At 35.6% G+C, this 15,742-nt stretch overlaps 1 protein-coding gene across 1 annotated transcript in view; it reads right to left on the bottom strand.

The window, feature by feature from the left end:
- Positions 1-3,734: 3,734 nt before the first annotated feature.
- The window catches only part of ATP6V0D2 (ATPase H+ transporting V0 subunit d2), a 36,938-nt gene continuing 24,930 nt past the window's right edge, over positions 3,735-15,742 (bottom strand). The window contains exons 3-8 of the mRNA XM_053715173.1: positions 14,448-14,626; positions 13,350-13,429; positions 8,205-8,282; positions 7,275-7,451; positions 6,249-6,326; positions 3,735-5,663 (exon numbers count right to left, since the gene is read on the bottom strand). Coding sequence (XP_053571148.1) covers positions 5,502-5,663; positions 6,249-6,326; positions 7,275-7,451; positions 8,205-8,282; positions 13,350-13,429; positions 14,448-14,626 — 754 coding nt within the window. The 3' untranslated portion in view covers positions 3,735-5,501. The remainder of the gene's footprint in view (positions 5,664-6,248; positions 6,327-7,274; positions 7,452-8,204; positions 8,283-13,349; positions 13,430-14,447; positions 14,627-15,742) is intronic.

The following is a 15,742-nucleotide window of genomic DNA, read 5'->3' as shown; positions in this document are numbered from 1 at the left end:
AGAAAGTGTATGGTGGTAATTTTTAAATTTTCATTTTTACACACACATTGCTTTTTGACTATGATTTAGGAGAGCCTGTTGTAAGTTATTGCAAAAAAAGGTTGTTTTCTGCAAGGCCCCCTGAGTACACCCATGCCCCCCATGCATAGGTTTGACAGGGATTTTGGTAAAATACTGCACCAATTTTTGAACTTATAAAAAATAGAGTAGTGAAATGTAAAAACCTGGCACAGTAAAAGTAAAAAAAACAAAAACAAAAAAGAAAAAAATCTAAAAGCTAACATAACCAAAAAAAACAAAAAAAAAACTCAATGGCAAATTAAGGCACATCGATAGGGGCCCATTGTTGTTTTGCCAAATATGAGTCAGGCTTTGCAGCATGGAACTGATGGGGGCATATAAATTAGTTTGGGCGACAATGTTCCCCAATACATCATTACCCAGAAACACCTCCATAAACTGTTGGGGGATAAATCCTGCGACATCCACATTGATGCCACGATTTGCAGTGAAGTGTGGGATTTCTGGCCTCTGGTGATAAGGCACTACGCACTCCTCAGTTGCAATGCGAGCTGGAGCAACACGTCTCCTTCTGGCAGGTGGGCTAGCAGCCACAGATACATCACTATCAGTTGAGACTGTATCTAATGATGTATCTGAGCATATGGCAGGGTCAAAATTGGGGTCTGAGTCCGACAGAGGCATCCGACTCTGACGCAAGGATGGCATACGCCTCCTCAGCACTATATATTCTCTATGGCATTATTTATTTTTATCTGTCACAGGAAAAAAAATTACTAAAAAAACTCAACAGGAAATTTTAATTTAAATGAACTAAATGGCTCTGAAAAGAGCTTTTGGGTCTCACAAAAAAATTAAAAAACTAAAAATACACAGACAGCAAAAAAGTACAGGTATGCTACTGCCAGTGATTTATAGTGATCACTGGCAAGCTAGGGGTTAATGGCTCAGAAAAGAACCTTTTGGGTCTCACAATTTTTAACAAATATATTAAATAAATCTCTCTCTCCTTAGCACAGATCTCTCTCCCACAAAAATGCAAGTGAGGAGAGATCACACACTGATCAGAGTCAATATTTACAAATATTGACATGATCAGACAAATGGGATATTTTATTAATAAAAAAATGTAATTATAGAGCAAGCTCAGATTGGATGACCCTAGCCTGCCCCTATGATGAGGCAGGCTAGGGACACCCCCAGAAGCCCCATAATTCACTGGGCATCGCCATCTTTGAAGCCACATGGGGGTGGGGTAGGGGGGCTATATGGGACTTTTATATTAAAAAATATTTTTATTATTTTTACTACTCCACATGGGGAGAAACCGGAAGTGATCACTCGTGGGGAGTGATCAATCCGGGGCCCGGTAGTCGGGAACAGTATTGCAGGATGCATCGACATCGAGGCATTGCTGCAATACTGTTAAAGTGCTCAGATTACCTGAGGACGTACAGGGTAGGTCCTTGGTTGTTAACGACCGTTTTTTGTAGGACGTACCTTGTACGTCCTCAGTCGTTAAGGGGTTAAATTAGCAGGAATGTAAGCTTCTGAGCCAGTCCATCTTTGGTTCAGCACCTGGGTAGCGCTTGCTGATTGGTGGCTAAATGCAGCCACCAATCAGTAAGTTATATCCAGGGTGCTAAACAAAAATTAGCCGACTCAAATAAAGACACCAAGAGAACATAGAAATATTGATAATAGGAGTAAATTAGAGAGTTGCTTAAAATGCTTTATCTAAATCATGAAAGAAAATTATTGGGTTCAGTATCCATTTAATTTTATACAATATGCACACACTCCTGTCTAGTGCTCAAAATCTTTTTTGCAAAACTGCAGCCTTAGTTCTCCAGACTTGTGCACACTACCTACTATCACACTAGGTATTCTACCTATCTAGTAAATTTGATAGTAGAGGTATATTGAAGACTTTTTTTTAAAACTGTATGTGCGATCTGAATCATGAAAAAACATTTGTGGATTTCATGTTCATTTAAATGTTCCCCAATTTTTCATATTAAGATGCAACATATTTCTTATGATTCGCAGTCTGTATTTTCATGCAGGTTTTGTAAGCATTATGATCTTTGTAAATATTTACACTTTGCAAGCTCGCAAATTTTGTGAGGTTAACATTTGACACAATCCAGTCATCTCCTGTAATGACATTAGTATGTTACAGAAATATTTCAATTCTTCATTATAATATCCCTTGGAAAATGTTACATCTGCCCAGATTTTTCTTTACTTGCTTAACTAAAATTTTTATTTTAATGGGCATTTATAAATGCATTAAAATATAAATTCATTATGGGCCAGATTACGACTGAAGCTCTATCTTTAACGTGTGCCCGTAAAGGGGCAAATGTGCTCATTTACGGACGCACATTAAATAACCAGCCATTACAAATGTCTGGTTAATGCTACCATGAGCTCGCAGTCTACGCGCTAAGCACAATTAACCAGAGGTCAGACCTCTGGTTAAAAATTAGGCTCCTTTTTGTCAATAAAGACATTTTTTATACATGTTTTGCTGTGGACATTCTCATGTGTGGTTAAAAATAAAAGTTGGCCCAATAAAATAAAATAAAAATATGAGCATTTTTTTTTTTTTTACTGCACGAAGCAGTAATAAGGAGTTAAAGTGAGAGGATGTGGAGTGTTAGCAAATTTGAAAAATAGAAGTAAATTGGAAACTTTTTTTATTCATACAATTATTAGATAATAGAGGATATTTGGTTCACAAACTTTAAAGGGACATTGTACTCCCCTTTAATGTGTTCCTAATGGTTCGTTTTACCAGATAATATATTATATATTTAATTTCCTTGCTTCGGGCCAGCTGGTACCTTTTAAGGTTGGGGGTGCTATTATGTGATTTATCCATCAACTAATAAGCTATCAATTGCCACTAGTCACTAATTTGCCAAATACTTATTTTTTTGTAGATGGGACATGAAACTTAATTTTTTTCTTTGATGAATTATATAGTCTACACTTTTTTTAAATGTATTTTTATTAATTTATTCTCATGGTTTTTATTGCCTTATTTACATTATTCCCATGGTAAGTTGTAAAATTTAGAACTGGAAAGTTATCTAGGCCAAAAACGGAAATGGCATGTACATTTTGTCATCTAGATCATCTAACTGACCTTATCTTAGACCACTGGCTTTCAAACCTGTCCCTAGGCCCCCTAACAGGCCAGATTTTCAGGATTATCTTGGGTGAGAGCAGGTAAAATAGAGCTTTTGGGCAACACATATGATGGGTCCTAGATCTTGGATTTAACATACATATGCAAGGTAAAACCAAATTTGCAGATAGCCTCCTTCCATAGGAGATCCAAATGCTCAGCACTAGGTAAGTACAAAACAATAAAACGGAATTTCAGACCTTAGAGAACATTGGTAATCTTAATTATTTTACCTTACCTTTTATTGGTAAACATAATTATATCTTGCTTGGCATCAGTACTACCATTACTACTGTATTAGAAGTGTAAATTACTATTGTATGTGTGTTTATGAGCTCAATCTTTATATATTTTGCCTTTTTACATGAATGGCATAATACACAATACCTTTCAGATATACAAAAATTAAGACAGTAATCTTATGTAATATTGAAAATTATAGAATAATATGTATTATCTTTTTTTAATAGAAGTTCTGTGCCATTTTTCATGCTTTTGGGGAGTCACTCTTCACCAATGAAACTGGGATTTGTCTTTATTAGTTAGCGACAATCTGTATTGTACACAAACACTTCTTGTCAGTTTCAATATCAAAATAAACTATTTTTTTTTTACATTATTTCCTCTTTATTTGTACTGAACAATTTATAATAGTATAAAATAAAAATGTGTTTCATCTGCATTTTCTCCTCATTACATGACTAGCATTGAAATAAACTGGTTACTTTTGATCTTGCAAGAAGAATCTCAAAGGAAAGCCATTTTCATTACAGGTATCTTTAAACTAACACAGTCTCATGCAATCTCAAACATATTTGTAAAATTTGAATGGAGTTAAATGAACTGTTCACACTTATAGCTTTCTATTTCATTCTTATATACAAGTCAGATAATACAGTCAATCTAATAAATAGTGATTATTTGCAAGGCTCTTACATTGTCTCACAGAATATCTTTTTCTTGTACTTATATTTTTGGTGTCTTAGCTAATTGGTATATGTATAGTGTGACAGTTTGTGCAGCATTTTAGTGGGACAGCATAAAACAATTTAAAGAAATCACTAGTTCCTAAAAGGGACGTATAAGTGCAGAATGAAAATGTCTTAAAAGGACACTAAACCAAAAAAATTTCTCTAATGATTCAGATAGAGCATGCAATTTTAAGCAAATTTCTAATTTACTCCTATTATCAATTTTTCCACCAATAAGCAAGCGCTATCCAGGGTGCTAAACCTAAAATGGGCCGGCCCCTAAGCTTTAAATTTGTGCTTTTCAAATAATGATAGCAAGAGAATGAAGAAAAATTGATAAATTAGAAAGTTGCTTAAAATGGCATGCTCTATCTGAACCATGAAAGGAAAAAAAAAATGGGTTTAGTGTTCCTTTAATGAGTTAGAATATTTTTTTATTGCACTGTTGCTCAGGTTACTCTGTCTTTAACCCCTGCAAAGAGATATGCTTTTCAACAAAGGATACTAAAAAAAAATCAATTTCAGCTTAATAATAAAAGTAAATCAAAAAGTATTTTTTTAAATGCATGCCATGCCTGAACCAATTAAGTTTAATGTTGACTTTAATGCCAATTGAATTATACTTCGGTTTATTCATAAAGATAATGTAAGACTGAATTTCTAAAGTCAAACTGAATACAAAGACACATACAACTCAGAATTAAAATGCATGCGAAAAGATTACATTTTTAATAGAAGCATTTTGCAACACAGTAAAATGCTTCTAGTAATAGTTATTATTGTTCCAGTGATGGTTTCTACTGTGTACTTGCATTCAAACACTCAGCCTGCTCTTTAGCGTATATATTGTATTGATTATGACTCAGTTAACATCACTGCTGACAAATATATGTCACTGTCAGCTCTTTGGGTGGGTGCAGTGTTTATGATATACAGAGCATATGTACATATGCTCCATGCACAGAAAAAGGCTATCACTGAAATACATTTTACTAGAAGCATTTTTGTTAATAAGTGTGCGTTGGAAAATTGCTTTTTTTTAAAAAACTAAAATGTATTCATGTGCATTGCAATTTTAAGTTCTATGTCCCATAAAAAAAATTAATCTGAAGAAAAGCCGTGGGTCAGAAACAGCGAAAAAAATGAAATAAAATCTCCCTAGGTTGTAGTCAGACCTCATCTATCTCTATTGTGAAACTGTATCCATTTAGAATAATTTTCTTAGTCAGCTTCCCTTAAAAAAAATCAGAGTTATAATAACCCAACAATATATATTGCAACCTACAAGCATGTTCTCTTCTGAACATTTTGTTCTACAAAATAGGGATGTAATTGTTTATTTTGGTTCTATGTCTTTGGGAAATGCATTCGGAAATCCACACAATGTTTCTGCATTCTTGTTCCTTTAACTTTATGTAAGCGTAGAACACACCAAAGTGATACTGATTGTTAAATGCCAGCACGTTCATTTTCACCTAGAGAGAGGAAAACAAATAGTTTATATAAAAAAAATTGTATTTACTACATAGTACATATAATAATGTGTATATGTTTTTATTGTTATAATTTGCTGATGTATTGCCTCTTATTATTTAAATACAATTGTATGTTACCGGCTATTTATGTAAATAATTGTGATCTGAGATCAATGTAAGATATTACTTAATGATAAGAAAAAATAAATGTAAAGGTCTAGTAATACCAGGACTTCACTGAAATAAAACATAGATATTACATAGTGTGACAAAGATAATTAGAAATAATTTGTTAAGATGATGGCTCTGGTGTGAACTATATTTACTTTGTAGCATCTAGAAAATGAATATTCTTTTGCTGAAAGCTTTTGGTTTCCTGTTTGTAGAGGTTTGCCCATTTTCCACCAATAAATATATAAGAAATGTGTTTGTGAGCCAGTGAGCGATGCCCCCAGTACTTAGACTCTTTTTTAACACACAAAGCAGAGTATGTGCTGCACTAGTTGCAGTAATAAGTTATGCAATTAGTACATCAAATGCTAAACCATCGAATTGTCACCATATTAGATATATCGTTTCTCTTACTTCATGTTCAAAAAACTTGTCCTCCAGTGTTTTTTCCCCAGTGCCATTTCCAACTCCTTCAAACAAAGCTCTATACTCCTAAACACAATAAATTTGAGGTAAATTTAACATAACTAGGCAATTTAAAGGATTATTACATACAGTGTAATTGCATAATCAACAAGTGCTTAAAAAAAGACAATACAACAGCACTTACTCAATTTTCAATTAGCAGTTGATTTCTGACAAGTTCAAATGTTTATTTCAATTTACAGAGCCCCCTGTATCATGTGACAGCCATCAACCAATCAAAGACTCATATATGTATGCACTGTGAAGACTAGCACATGGTCAGTAGCAACTGGTACCTCATAAATTGTGCATATAAAAAGACTGCACAGTTTGATACCGGAAGTAAAATGGAAAGTCTCTTAAAACGTTGTGCTCTCTCCGAATTATGAAAGTTTAATTTTGAATTTAGGGTTCCTTTAATCAAATCTATTTTTGTAAAGAGCAAATTAATTAGTATTGTCTGGTACAACGTACTATGGGGAAAAAATAGGGGCATGTATTTGTTTTGGTCCTCGCAGGAACCTTTTTCAAGACTGTTTTCTAGTGGTAGGTCACAGGATACATGTGGGATCCAAAAAATCCACAAAATCTGTAAAGTGACAGAATCACCTCAGCTTTTTCTGCATTAATTTCCCTCTTTACAGCAATCCAGGCCTGCTGGTTTTTCTAGTCAATAAGATTTAGCCAGTAGTGTATTTAGTTTCTGTGCTGCACTGGGAAATCTGCTTCCCCCATATCCCAAATAATTTTGGCCCATTGACCAGTAAATAAAAACATTTTGGAGAGCATTGGAATGGGCAGACACTACCACTCAAAATGTGATGCTGTAGCCTCCAGCCCTAGCATAGGGCTGGATGCCAAAATATGCTCTGGGTTAAGTCTAAATTCCATCTTTTTGCATTTATTGCATGTATTTTGGATCACTTTCTCACATAACAATCATTGGAACGGTTTGAAGATTTAAAACTTACATACCCCGTAATAATCTGCAGCATTTTTTACTTGGTCGTAATCCTCAGCATTGGCGAGTAATCGCAGTCCTTCAGGAAACAGCTTTCCGCAAGTGGGGTATAACTTTTCTCTGTCTTCCTTGTTCAGCTCAGTGCCAAATGAATTTATTGTGATAATGAATGCGCGTCTATCTGCTTCAAACTTTTCAAGACAAATGCAATAGTAAGTTAGGTTATGTTTATGAAGATTTCTAAGATTAGATAAAATGCCACATCAGTGTTCTCCACAGAACATTTTGCCAGCTGGGTGGTATTATGAAGTATATGGGTGAGGGCAGTGTAATTTTTCTAATATTATATAATTTTCTGCAATCCAAAGCACAAATGAATTACATAACTTAACATAAATGTATTTACTGGTAATTTGTGCAATTTTTTTTTTTAATATTAGTTAATTTTAGCTTAAGATTGGCTAAAATTTTAGCCGTGTGGTCAGTAAAATCATCCAGGTAGTGCACCTGCCAAAAACATCCTGGGAAGAACACTTCACATTAAAATGCTTTTCTGATCAATGTAAATTACGTAAGGAATATTATAATATGTATTTATTTTACATGTTTTAAATGGATATTATGAATCAGTATGTTGCATTTATTAAAGTAGCATTATTTATTTATTTACATATGCATAGTACAATTACTTCATGGCAAAAAGATCTGTCTACAAAATAGTTTAAAGTATTTAAAAATAATTAGCACAATGTGCACTGTTTTGCAAATAAAAAACAGTCAAGGACTATACATACCTCTTAAAACAAAACAATTTCAGAGCTAATTTATTGCAAGTGCAAGCAAATAAAGGTATATTGATGTTTTGATGTTTTATTTTACGCAAACTTTTTAAGGAGGATTACATTTTAAGTCTTGTGTCTCTTATTTATTTTCATCAAGCTTACCTCTAGAATTGGACACATAATCTCTTCTGTAGTTCCTCCTAGTTTTTTGCATAAATTGAAGAATCCTTCTAGATACGACTGCAAAAATAATAGGACATATGCTATAAAACTGTATAAATATTGTATACTCTGTATATCTCTTTTCTATTTTATCTGTATACCAAAACTTCAACCTCCCCCAAACAAGAGATACTCATTTAAAGATATGGAGGCCCATTTATCAAGCTCCGAATGGAGCTTGAGGGCCCGTGTTTCTGGCGAGTCTTCAGACTCGCCAGAAACGCAGGTTATGGACCACTGCTTCATAACCCTGTCCGCCTGCTCTGATGAGGCGGACAGAGATCGCCACAATTCAACCCGATCTAGTACGATCTAGTACGATCTAGTACGATCGGGTTGATTGACACCCCCCTGCTGGCGGCCAATTGCACCAGCAGCTCACAATAGCTGCTGGTGCAATACTGAATACAGAAGAGCGTATTGCTCTCTGCATTCAGCAATGTCTGTCGGACCTGATCCGTACTGTCGGATCAGGTCCGACAGACATTTGATAAATAGACCTCAGAGGGTGAATTGTGCTGCAGATAAAAAAGTTAAACCACACATTGGTCATGACAAAGTCTATAACAGCTGTAGTTATCAAAACATTGCTTATGTCTATGATGTCAGACACGACATGAGAACCTCGCGCAGCTAAGGGGGTAATTAGGGCAGCAATGGCAGCAAAGTGTAAATATATATGTATATGACTATATACATATATATTTATGTGTATATACTCATATTAACACACACACACACACACACATATATATATATACATATATATATATATATATATATATACTGTATATAAGCATATACATAACATAACATTTTAACAACCTAAAAATTGCTACTATTTTTATTTTTTAATAAAGTTTATCACAATTGATTTTGAATTAATTTTGTAGACATTTAAATTAACCAGAGATCGGATAATTTTATAAGCGATAATTGGTACTGCGAGCTTGTGGTAGCAATAACTAGCCACTTATAATGGCCCGTTTGCGGGCGTGCAATAAAATATCGCTCCACTTCTAATCTAGCCCTAAGTGTGTAAATGTGGTCACTACTTTGTCAAGAATGGGATACGACAAAAAACTTGATTTTGCTAGGGAGGAGCAACTGACCTCTTTTCTAGATCTAACTACTCTGATGACAGAGAGAATTTTGATACATTATTTATCAATGGACTGCACCCACCTGCAGCAGCCTAGGGGTCAAAATTAGTGGCAAAAGGCTAGTTGTGTGGACATATTTTTTATGTAATTTTGTGATTTAATTGAGAGCACGAGCAGTACACATAAAATGTAAACTGGACACACTAACCCATGACAAGAAGGGGAGCCACAGTCACGCAACTTGCAAATCACCCGTTTTGTTCTGTTATAATAATACATAGAGTTCTAGAGGCTGAATTATCAAATGTCTGTCGGACCTGATCCGACAGTGCGGATCAGGTCGGACAGACATCGCTGAATGCAGAGAGCAATACGCTCTCCGTATTCAGCATTGCACCAGCAGCTCACAACAGCTGCTGGTGCAACACCGCCCCCTGCAGACTCGCAGCCAATGGGCCGCCAGCAGGGAGGTGTCAATCAACCCGTTCATACTCGATTGGGTTGAATTGTGGCGATTCCTGTCCGACTCATCAGAGTAGGCGGACAGGGTTATGGAGCAGCGGTCTTTAGACCGTTGCTTCATAACTGCTGTTTCTGGCGAGTCTGAAGACTCGCCAGAAACACGGGCCCTCAAGCCCCATTCGGAACTTGATAAATGGGCCTCTTAAAGTCAGTATTGCACAAATTACATGCTCTAACAAATTACACCCTGTATTGTTTTGCATTAGAATGCCCCTTTAAATTCACAAGGCAACTAGTTCTAAATTATTTGTGCAATTCATGTACAATTAGAAATGACAGTTGAAAAGCTAATTTTAGTCACTAAAATGTCCTTTTAAAGGCTATAGAGAAAAGTGATAGTACATTTTTCAAGTTGAATAGCATTTATTGTTATTTGTCGATCACAATTGGTAGAAATTTGGTTGAAAATGGTGGTAGAGGACTGAGTGACATTTATAGGTAAGATAACAACTTTGCTTGAAAATTACAGTTTCAGGACTAGATTACAAGTGGCACACTATAGTTTGCACGCAAGCGACATCAGGTTTTCGCGTCAATTTTCACACAAGTTAAATTCCGCTCGTATTACAAGTTGAAAGTAAATGCAGATGCATGAGCGCAATCACCATTTACGCTAGAATGAGTACCGCTACCACAGAGCTCTGGTGAACCTTTAAAGCATCACAAATCAAAAACACATGTAAAATTGCAGTTACACTCATAATAACACTATCTAATAAAAATTATTAAAAAAAAACATATTGCATTAAAAAGTTATAAGGGCTCAAAGATTTGAGGTCTCAGGTGGTAGAAAAAAAAGGCAGACAAAGGATTTTAACAAAGAGATACATACATATACATGTCCACACTGCTCTAATTAACAATTTCTTCTACCACCAAAACTCTGAAATTAAAGGGGTGTTTTGGAACCCCCAAAAACTCACACAATTTAACAATTAGGTAACAAGCCTTTAACCTTGTCTCAACAGAGTGTGAATTCAGATATTAGAGCCAGAAGTCAGAATAAGATTTTATGTGTTTAATACCAAAAATATTTAGGCAGGTTACACAGTGCGAAATTATAAAGACATTCAAAATAACATACAGTTGCAAAGTTACAATTCTTTAAAATTAAAATGGGACTTAAAAAATAATACAAACACAATATCCACACAATATCCAACTTATATCAAGTTTCTTTAGATATGTGGAGAACTGCTTTTCATGATGTTTGCTGCTTGGGTCCCAGGGCAGTTCTGACATACACTTAAACTAAGCTTTCTTTGTCTTGTCAAGGACACCGCCCTTGTTATAATTTACAACGAGGTTAGCCAATGCACAGCTAGCCGTGGCTCACAGTATCAGTCTCCAAGAGGAGGGGGTTTTTGTATTCCTACACACATTACACACAGAAAAAGCATAGTAGCCAATCCAGGGATCAACTACTCCACATGATTGTATCATGACACATATATATATATATATATATATATATATATATATATATATATATATATATATATATATATATATAAAACAATAATCCCAAATGTGTGCACTCTCACCAAATGTAGAGCAACTGCCAGGGTGCTTTAAGTTTAGATAAATCAAAAATAGAACAATAAGCACTCACTGGTTTCAGCAAAAAACGTGTCTTTTATTCCATACGTGACATTTCGGGACCACTCAGGCCCCTTCCTCAGACAAGAGGTTTGATCTTGTCTGAGGAAGGGGCCTGAGTGGCCCCGAAGGTATGGAATAAAAGACACTTTTTTTTGCTGAAGACCAGTGAGTGCTTATTGTTCTACTTTTGGTATGTATATATATATATATATATATATATATATATATATATATATATTTATATACATATATATATATATATATATATATATATATATATTTATATACAAAAATCCATCAGATATATATTTAAATCTCTTTAAGAAAAAGTAGAACATATTCTGCTATGTGAAGGACATTGGATTATGAAAAATGCAATATAATTCTCTTATGTTGCACTTTTAAATAACCATGATCGTGTTTGCATGACTTGAGGGTGTTGTTTTTTTTCCAACTTTTTTAGCTCCATTGAAGTCTATTGGAGAATTTTGCCTTAATTTATGTGTTGGTTCCCCAAGTTACCCAAACTTTCTATGTTCAATGTATCTATAATATATGTATTTGCGACAGATGTAACAAACTGGTAAGACTACTAATTGCTTAAAGAGACATAATACTAATAAATGCACACGAGTACATTGCAATTTTGAACAAAAGTGGTTTTGCAATACACTTATATTAGCAAAAATGCTTCTAATAATAAGCCACCAGTATGTACTGTGCATGATTGCATGATGCAAGCCTTCCCTTTGGGCAGGGCGAGAGGGGCAAACGCCCAGGGACCTGCGCTTTGGGGGGCCCCCCAATGTCAGATGAGGGTATAAGAAGGTGCAATGTACATCCTGTATTTCATTTATGAAGAAGTGTTTATGGAAATAGGAGGTGTAACATATAGAGGCCCATTTATCAAGCTCCGTATGGAGCTTGAAGGGCCGTGTTTCTGGCAAGTCTTTAGACTCGTCAGAAACACAAGTTATGGAGCAGCGGTCTAAAGACTGCTGCTCCATAACCTGTCCGCCTGCTCTGATGAGACGGACAGGAATCGCAGCAATTCAACCTGATCGAATACGATCGGGTTGAATGACACCTCCCTGCTGACAGCTCTTGTGAACTGCTGGTGCAATGCTGAATACGGAGAGCGTATTGCTCTCCTCATTCAGCAAGGTCTTGCGGACCTGATCCGCACTGTCGGATCAGGTCCGCAAGACCTTTCATAAATAGGCCTCATAGTGTTATTCTTTATATAGGTACAGGGTGGGTCATACAGAGGGCAGGATATACAGGGGTAGAGGAATAAGGGTGCTGGGCTCAGGGTCTCCACAAGTTTGTTTCGCCCAGGGCCCCAAATGCGAAGGGTGGCCCTGGCACGAAGCATTTGCAGATGCGCGTCACCACCAGCTCTGTTGTACATTATAAGTTAAAGAGACAAAAAAATGTGATTCAGATAGAGCATGAAAATGTATACAACTTTGCAATTTACTTAGATTAACAATTTTTCTTTGTTCTCCTTTGTTGAAAATCAGGGAGGTAAGCTCAGGAGTGTGCACATGTCAGCAGCACTATATGGCAGCATTTTTCCAAGAATGTTATACATTTGCAAGAGCACTAGATGGCAGCACTTTTATTAGTCATGTAGTGCTTTTGAAACATACATGCTACCTATCTTCAACAAAGAATACCATGAGAACGAAGCAAATGTGATAATATTAGTACATTGGAAACATTTCTTAAACTTGTATGCTCTGTCTGAATCATGAAAGAAGAATATTTGGTTTCATGTCCCTTTAATGTTTTAGTAGAACTATTTACTTGTGTAATTTGAACACTGAGAATCTGAGCGCGTAAATCAGTGACTTACCTTGTAAAGCTTGTTGCGCATTATTTCAATGTTCATCTCATCCATGTCATTCTCAGAGATACAGTCTTGGAAAAATGCAGCTAAGATTAAAAAAATATTTTGTCAGAATAAAACTCGAAATGACATATCTCTAACCTAGTTACAGGTCCTCAGAGCTCAAAACGTGTCACAAAACATAAAAAATACATTAACAAGTACAGTTACACTCATAATAACACTGTAATTAAAATGATTTAAAATGGACAAAAATGTTATAAGGGCTCAGAGATATGAGGTTTCAGGTGTTAGAAAAAAATAGTCAGGCAAAGGGCTTTAACAATTAGATGCATACATATACATCTCTAAATATGTGTATATATATATGTGTGTGTGTGTATGTGTGTGTATATATATATATCTGTGTTTGTGTTTATATGCATGTGCCTATGTATTTATTTATATATTTACAGACATATATACACATATAAACACTTAAAAACATATGTATATATTTATAGACAGACATAAAGATAAGTGCGTACAAGCATATTTATGCAATATTTATATTTAATAAAGGTTTTAACTATGTATTTACTGCAAATTGCACATAGCAAAATATGTTCTATGTATTTCTAAATAGATATTCCTATATATAGCTATACTGTGTGTATATATATATATATATATATATATATATATATACCTATGTATAATCATATAAATGTGTATATAGTATATATATATATATATATATACTGTATATATATTGTACCAAAATACCTTCAGATATGTAGAAATATGTATTTATGATTTAATAGAACATTGGAATTTGAAATATTCATATTTTCATGTCAGCGCATTTGAGTATATGGGAACGGTATGTAAGCGAGGTTAAATTCAGCCCCCCCCCCCAAATGTTTTGCTCCATTGACTTCTATTTGGGAATATGTTAATGTATGCACAATATTCAAACGCACGCTACCCAACGCACGCAAAAAACTAACAGCGTTAGCCCTCGAGCGGAATCGTTAAATACTGCTCCACTTGTAATCTGGCCCTTTATGGGGCATCAAATTTTGAAATGAATGTCTATCGTAATAAATGGTTTTGTGTTATTACCTAGTGGTGTATCAACTAGAATAGCACTGAACAATTCTGCAGGAGTCTGAGCAATGTTCACAGCTTCCATTTGCTCAAAGCTGCCCAGTGGGTGACACTTAGGAACCAATTCAGAAATAGGCCTTTGATGTAAAGTCCCAGTAATCAGTAGAATGACGTTATCAATCATGTAGCTGTACCTAAAATGAGAAACAAATACAGTTTTAAAAAAGGACCATTGTTTATGTATAACTAATCGAACTCCAGAAATGACCAGCTAGCTTCAAAAATTCCAGCTCTTTCTGCTTGTGGTCAGATCTCAGCATGTAGATCATTTTGAACTCCTGTAGATTATTCCAGGAGGTGTTTAAACAAACACTTATATATTAAAAATAAAAATTTGTTTTCTTACGGCTAGATTTAGAGTTTTGTCGGTAACGCTGGCTTTTTTCCCCCCGCACCTTTTAAATACCGCTGGTATTTAGAGTTCACAGAAGGGCTGCGTTAGGCTCCAAAAAGGGAGCGTATTGCATATTTGCCGCCACTGCAACTCTCAATACCAGCGGTGCTTACGGACGCGGCCAGCTTCAAAAACGTGCTCGTGTACGATTCCCCCATAGAAAACAATGGGGCCGTTTGAGCTGAAAAAAAACCTAACACCTGCAAAAAAGCAGCGTTCAGCTCCTAACGCAGACCCATTGTTTCCTATGGGGAAACACTTCCTAGGTCTGCACCTAACACCCTAACATGTACTCCGAGTCTAAACACCCCTAACCTTACACTTATTAACCCCTAATCTGCTGCCCCCGCTATCGCTGACCCCTGCATATTTTTTTAACCCCTAATCTGCCGCTCCGTACACCGCCGCAACCTACGTTATCCCTATGAACCCCTAATCTGCTGCCCCTAACACCGCCGACCCCTATATTATATTTATTAACTCCTAATCTGCCGCCCCCAACGTCACCTCCACCTACCTACACTTATTAACCCCTAATCTGCCGACCGGACCTCGCCGCTACTATAATAAAGTTATTAACCCCTAATCCGCCTCACTCCCGCCTCAATAACCCTATAATAAATAGTATTAACCCCTAATCTGCCCTCCCTAACATCGCCGACACCTAACTTCAAGTATTAACCCCTAATCTGCCAACCAGACCTCACCGCTACTGTAATAAATTTATTAACCCCTAAAGCTAAGTCTAACCCTAACACCCCCCTAAGTTAAATATAATTTAAATCTAATGAAATAAATTAACTCTTATTAAATAAATTATTCCTATTTAAAGCTAAATACTAAATATAAATAATTA

Source organism: Bombina bombina, chromosome 5 (genome assembly GCF_027579735.1).
Source record: "Bombina bombina isolate aBomBom1 chromosome 5, aBomBom1.pri, whole genome shotgun sequence".
NCBI classification, from domain to species: domain Eukaryota; kingdom Metazoa; phylum Chordata; class Amphibia; order Anura; family Bombinatoridae; genus Bombina; species Bombina bombina.
This window is presented reverse-complemented; position numbering and strand designations above follow the sequence as displayed.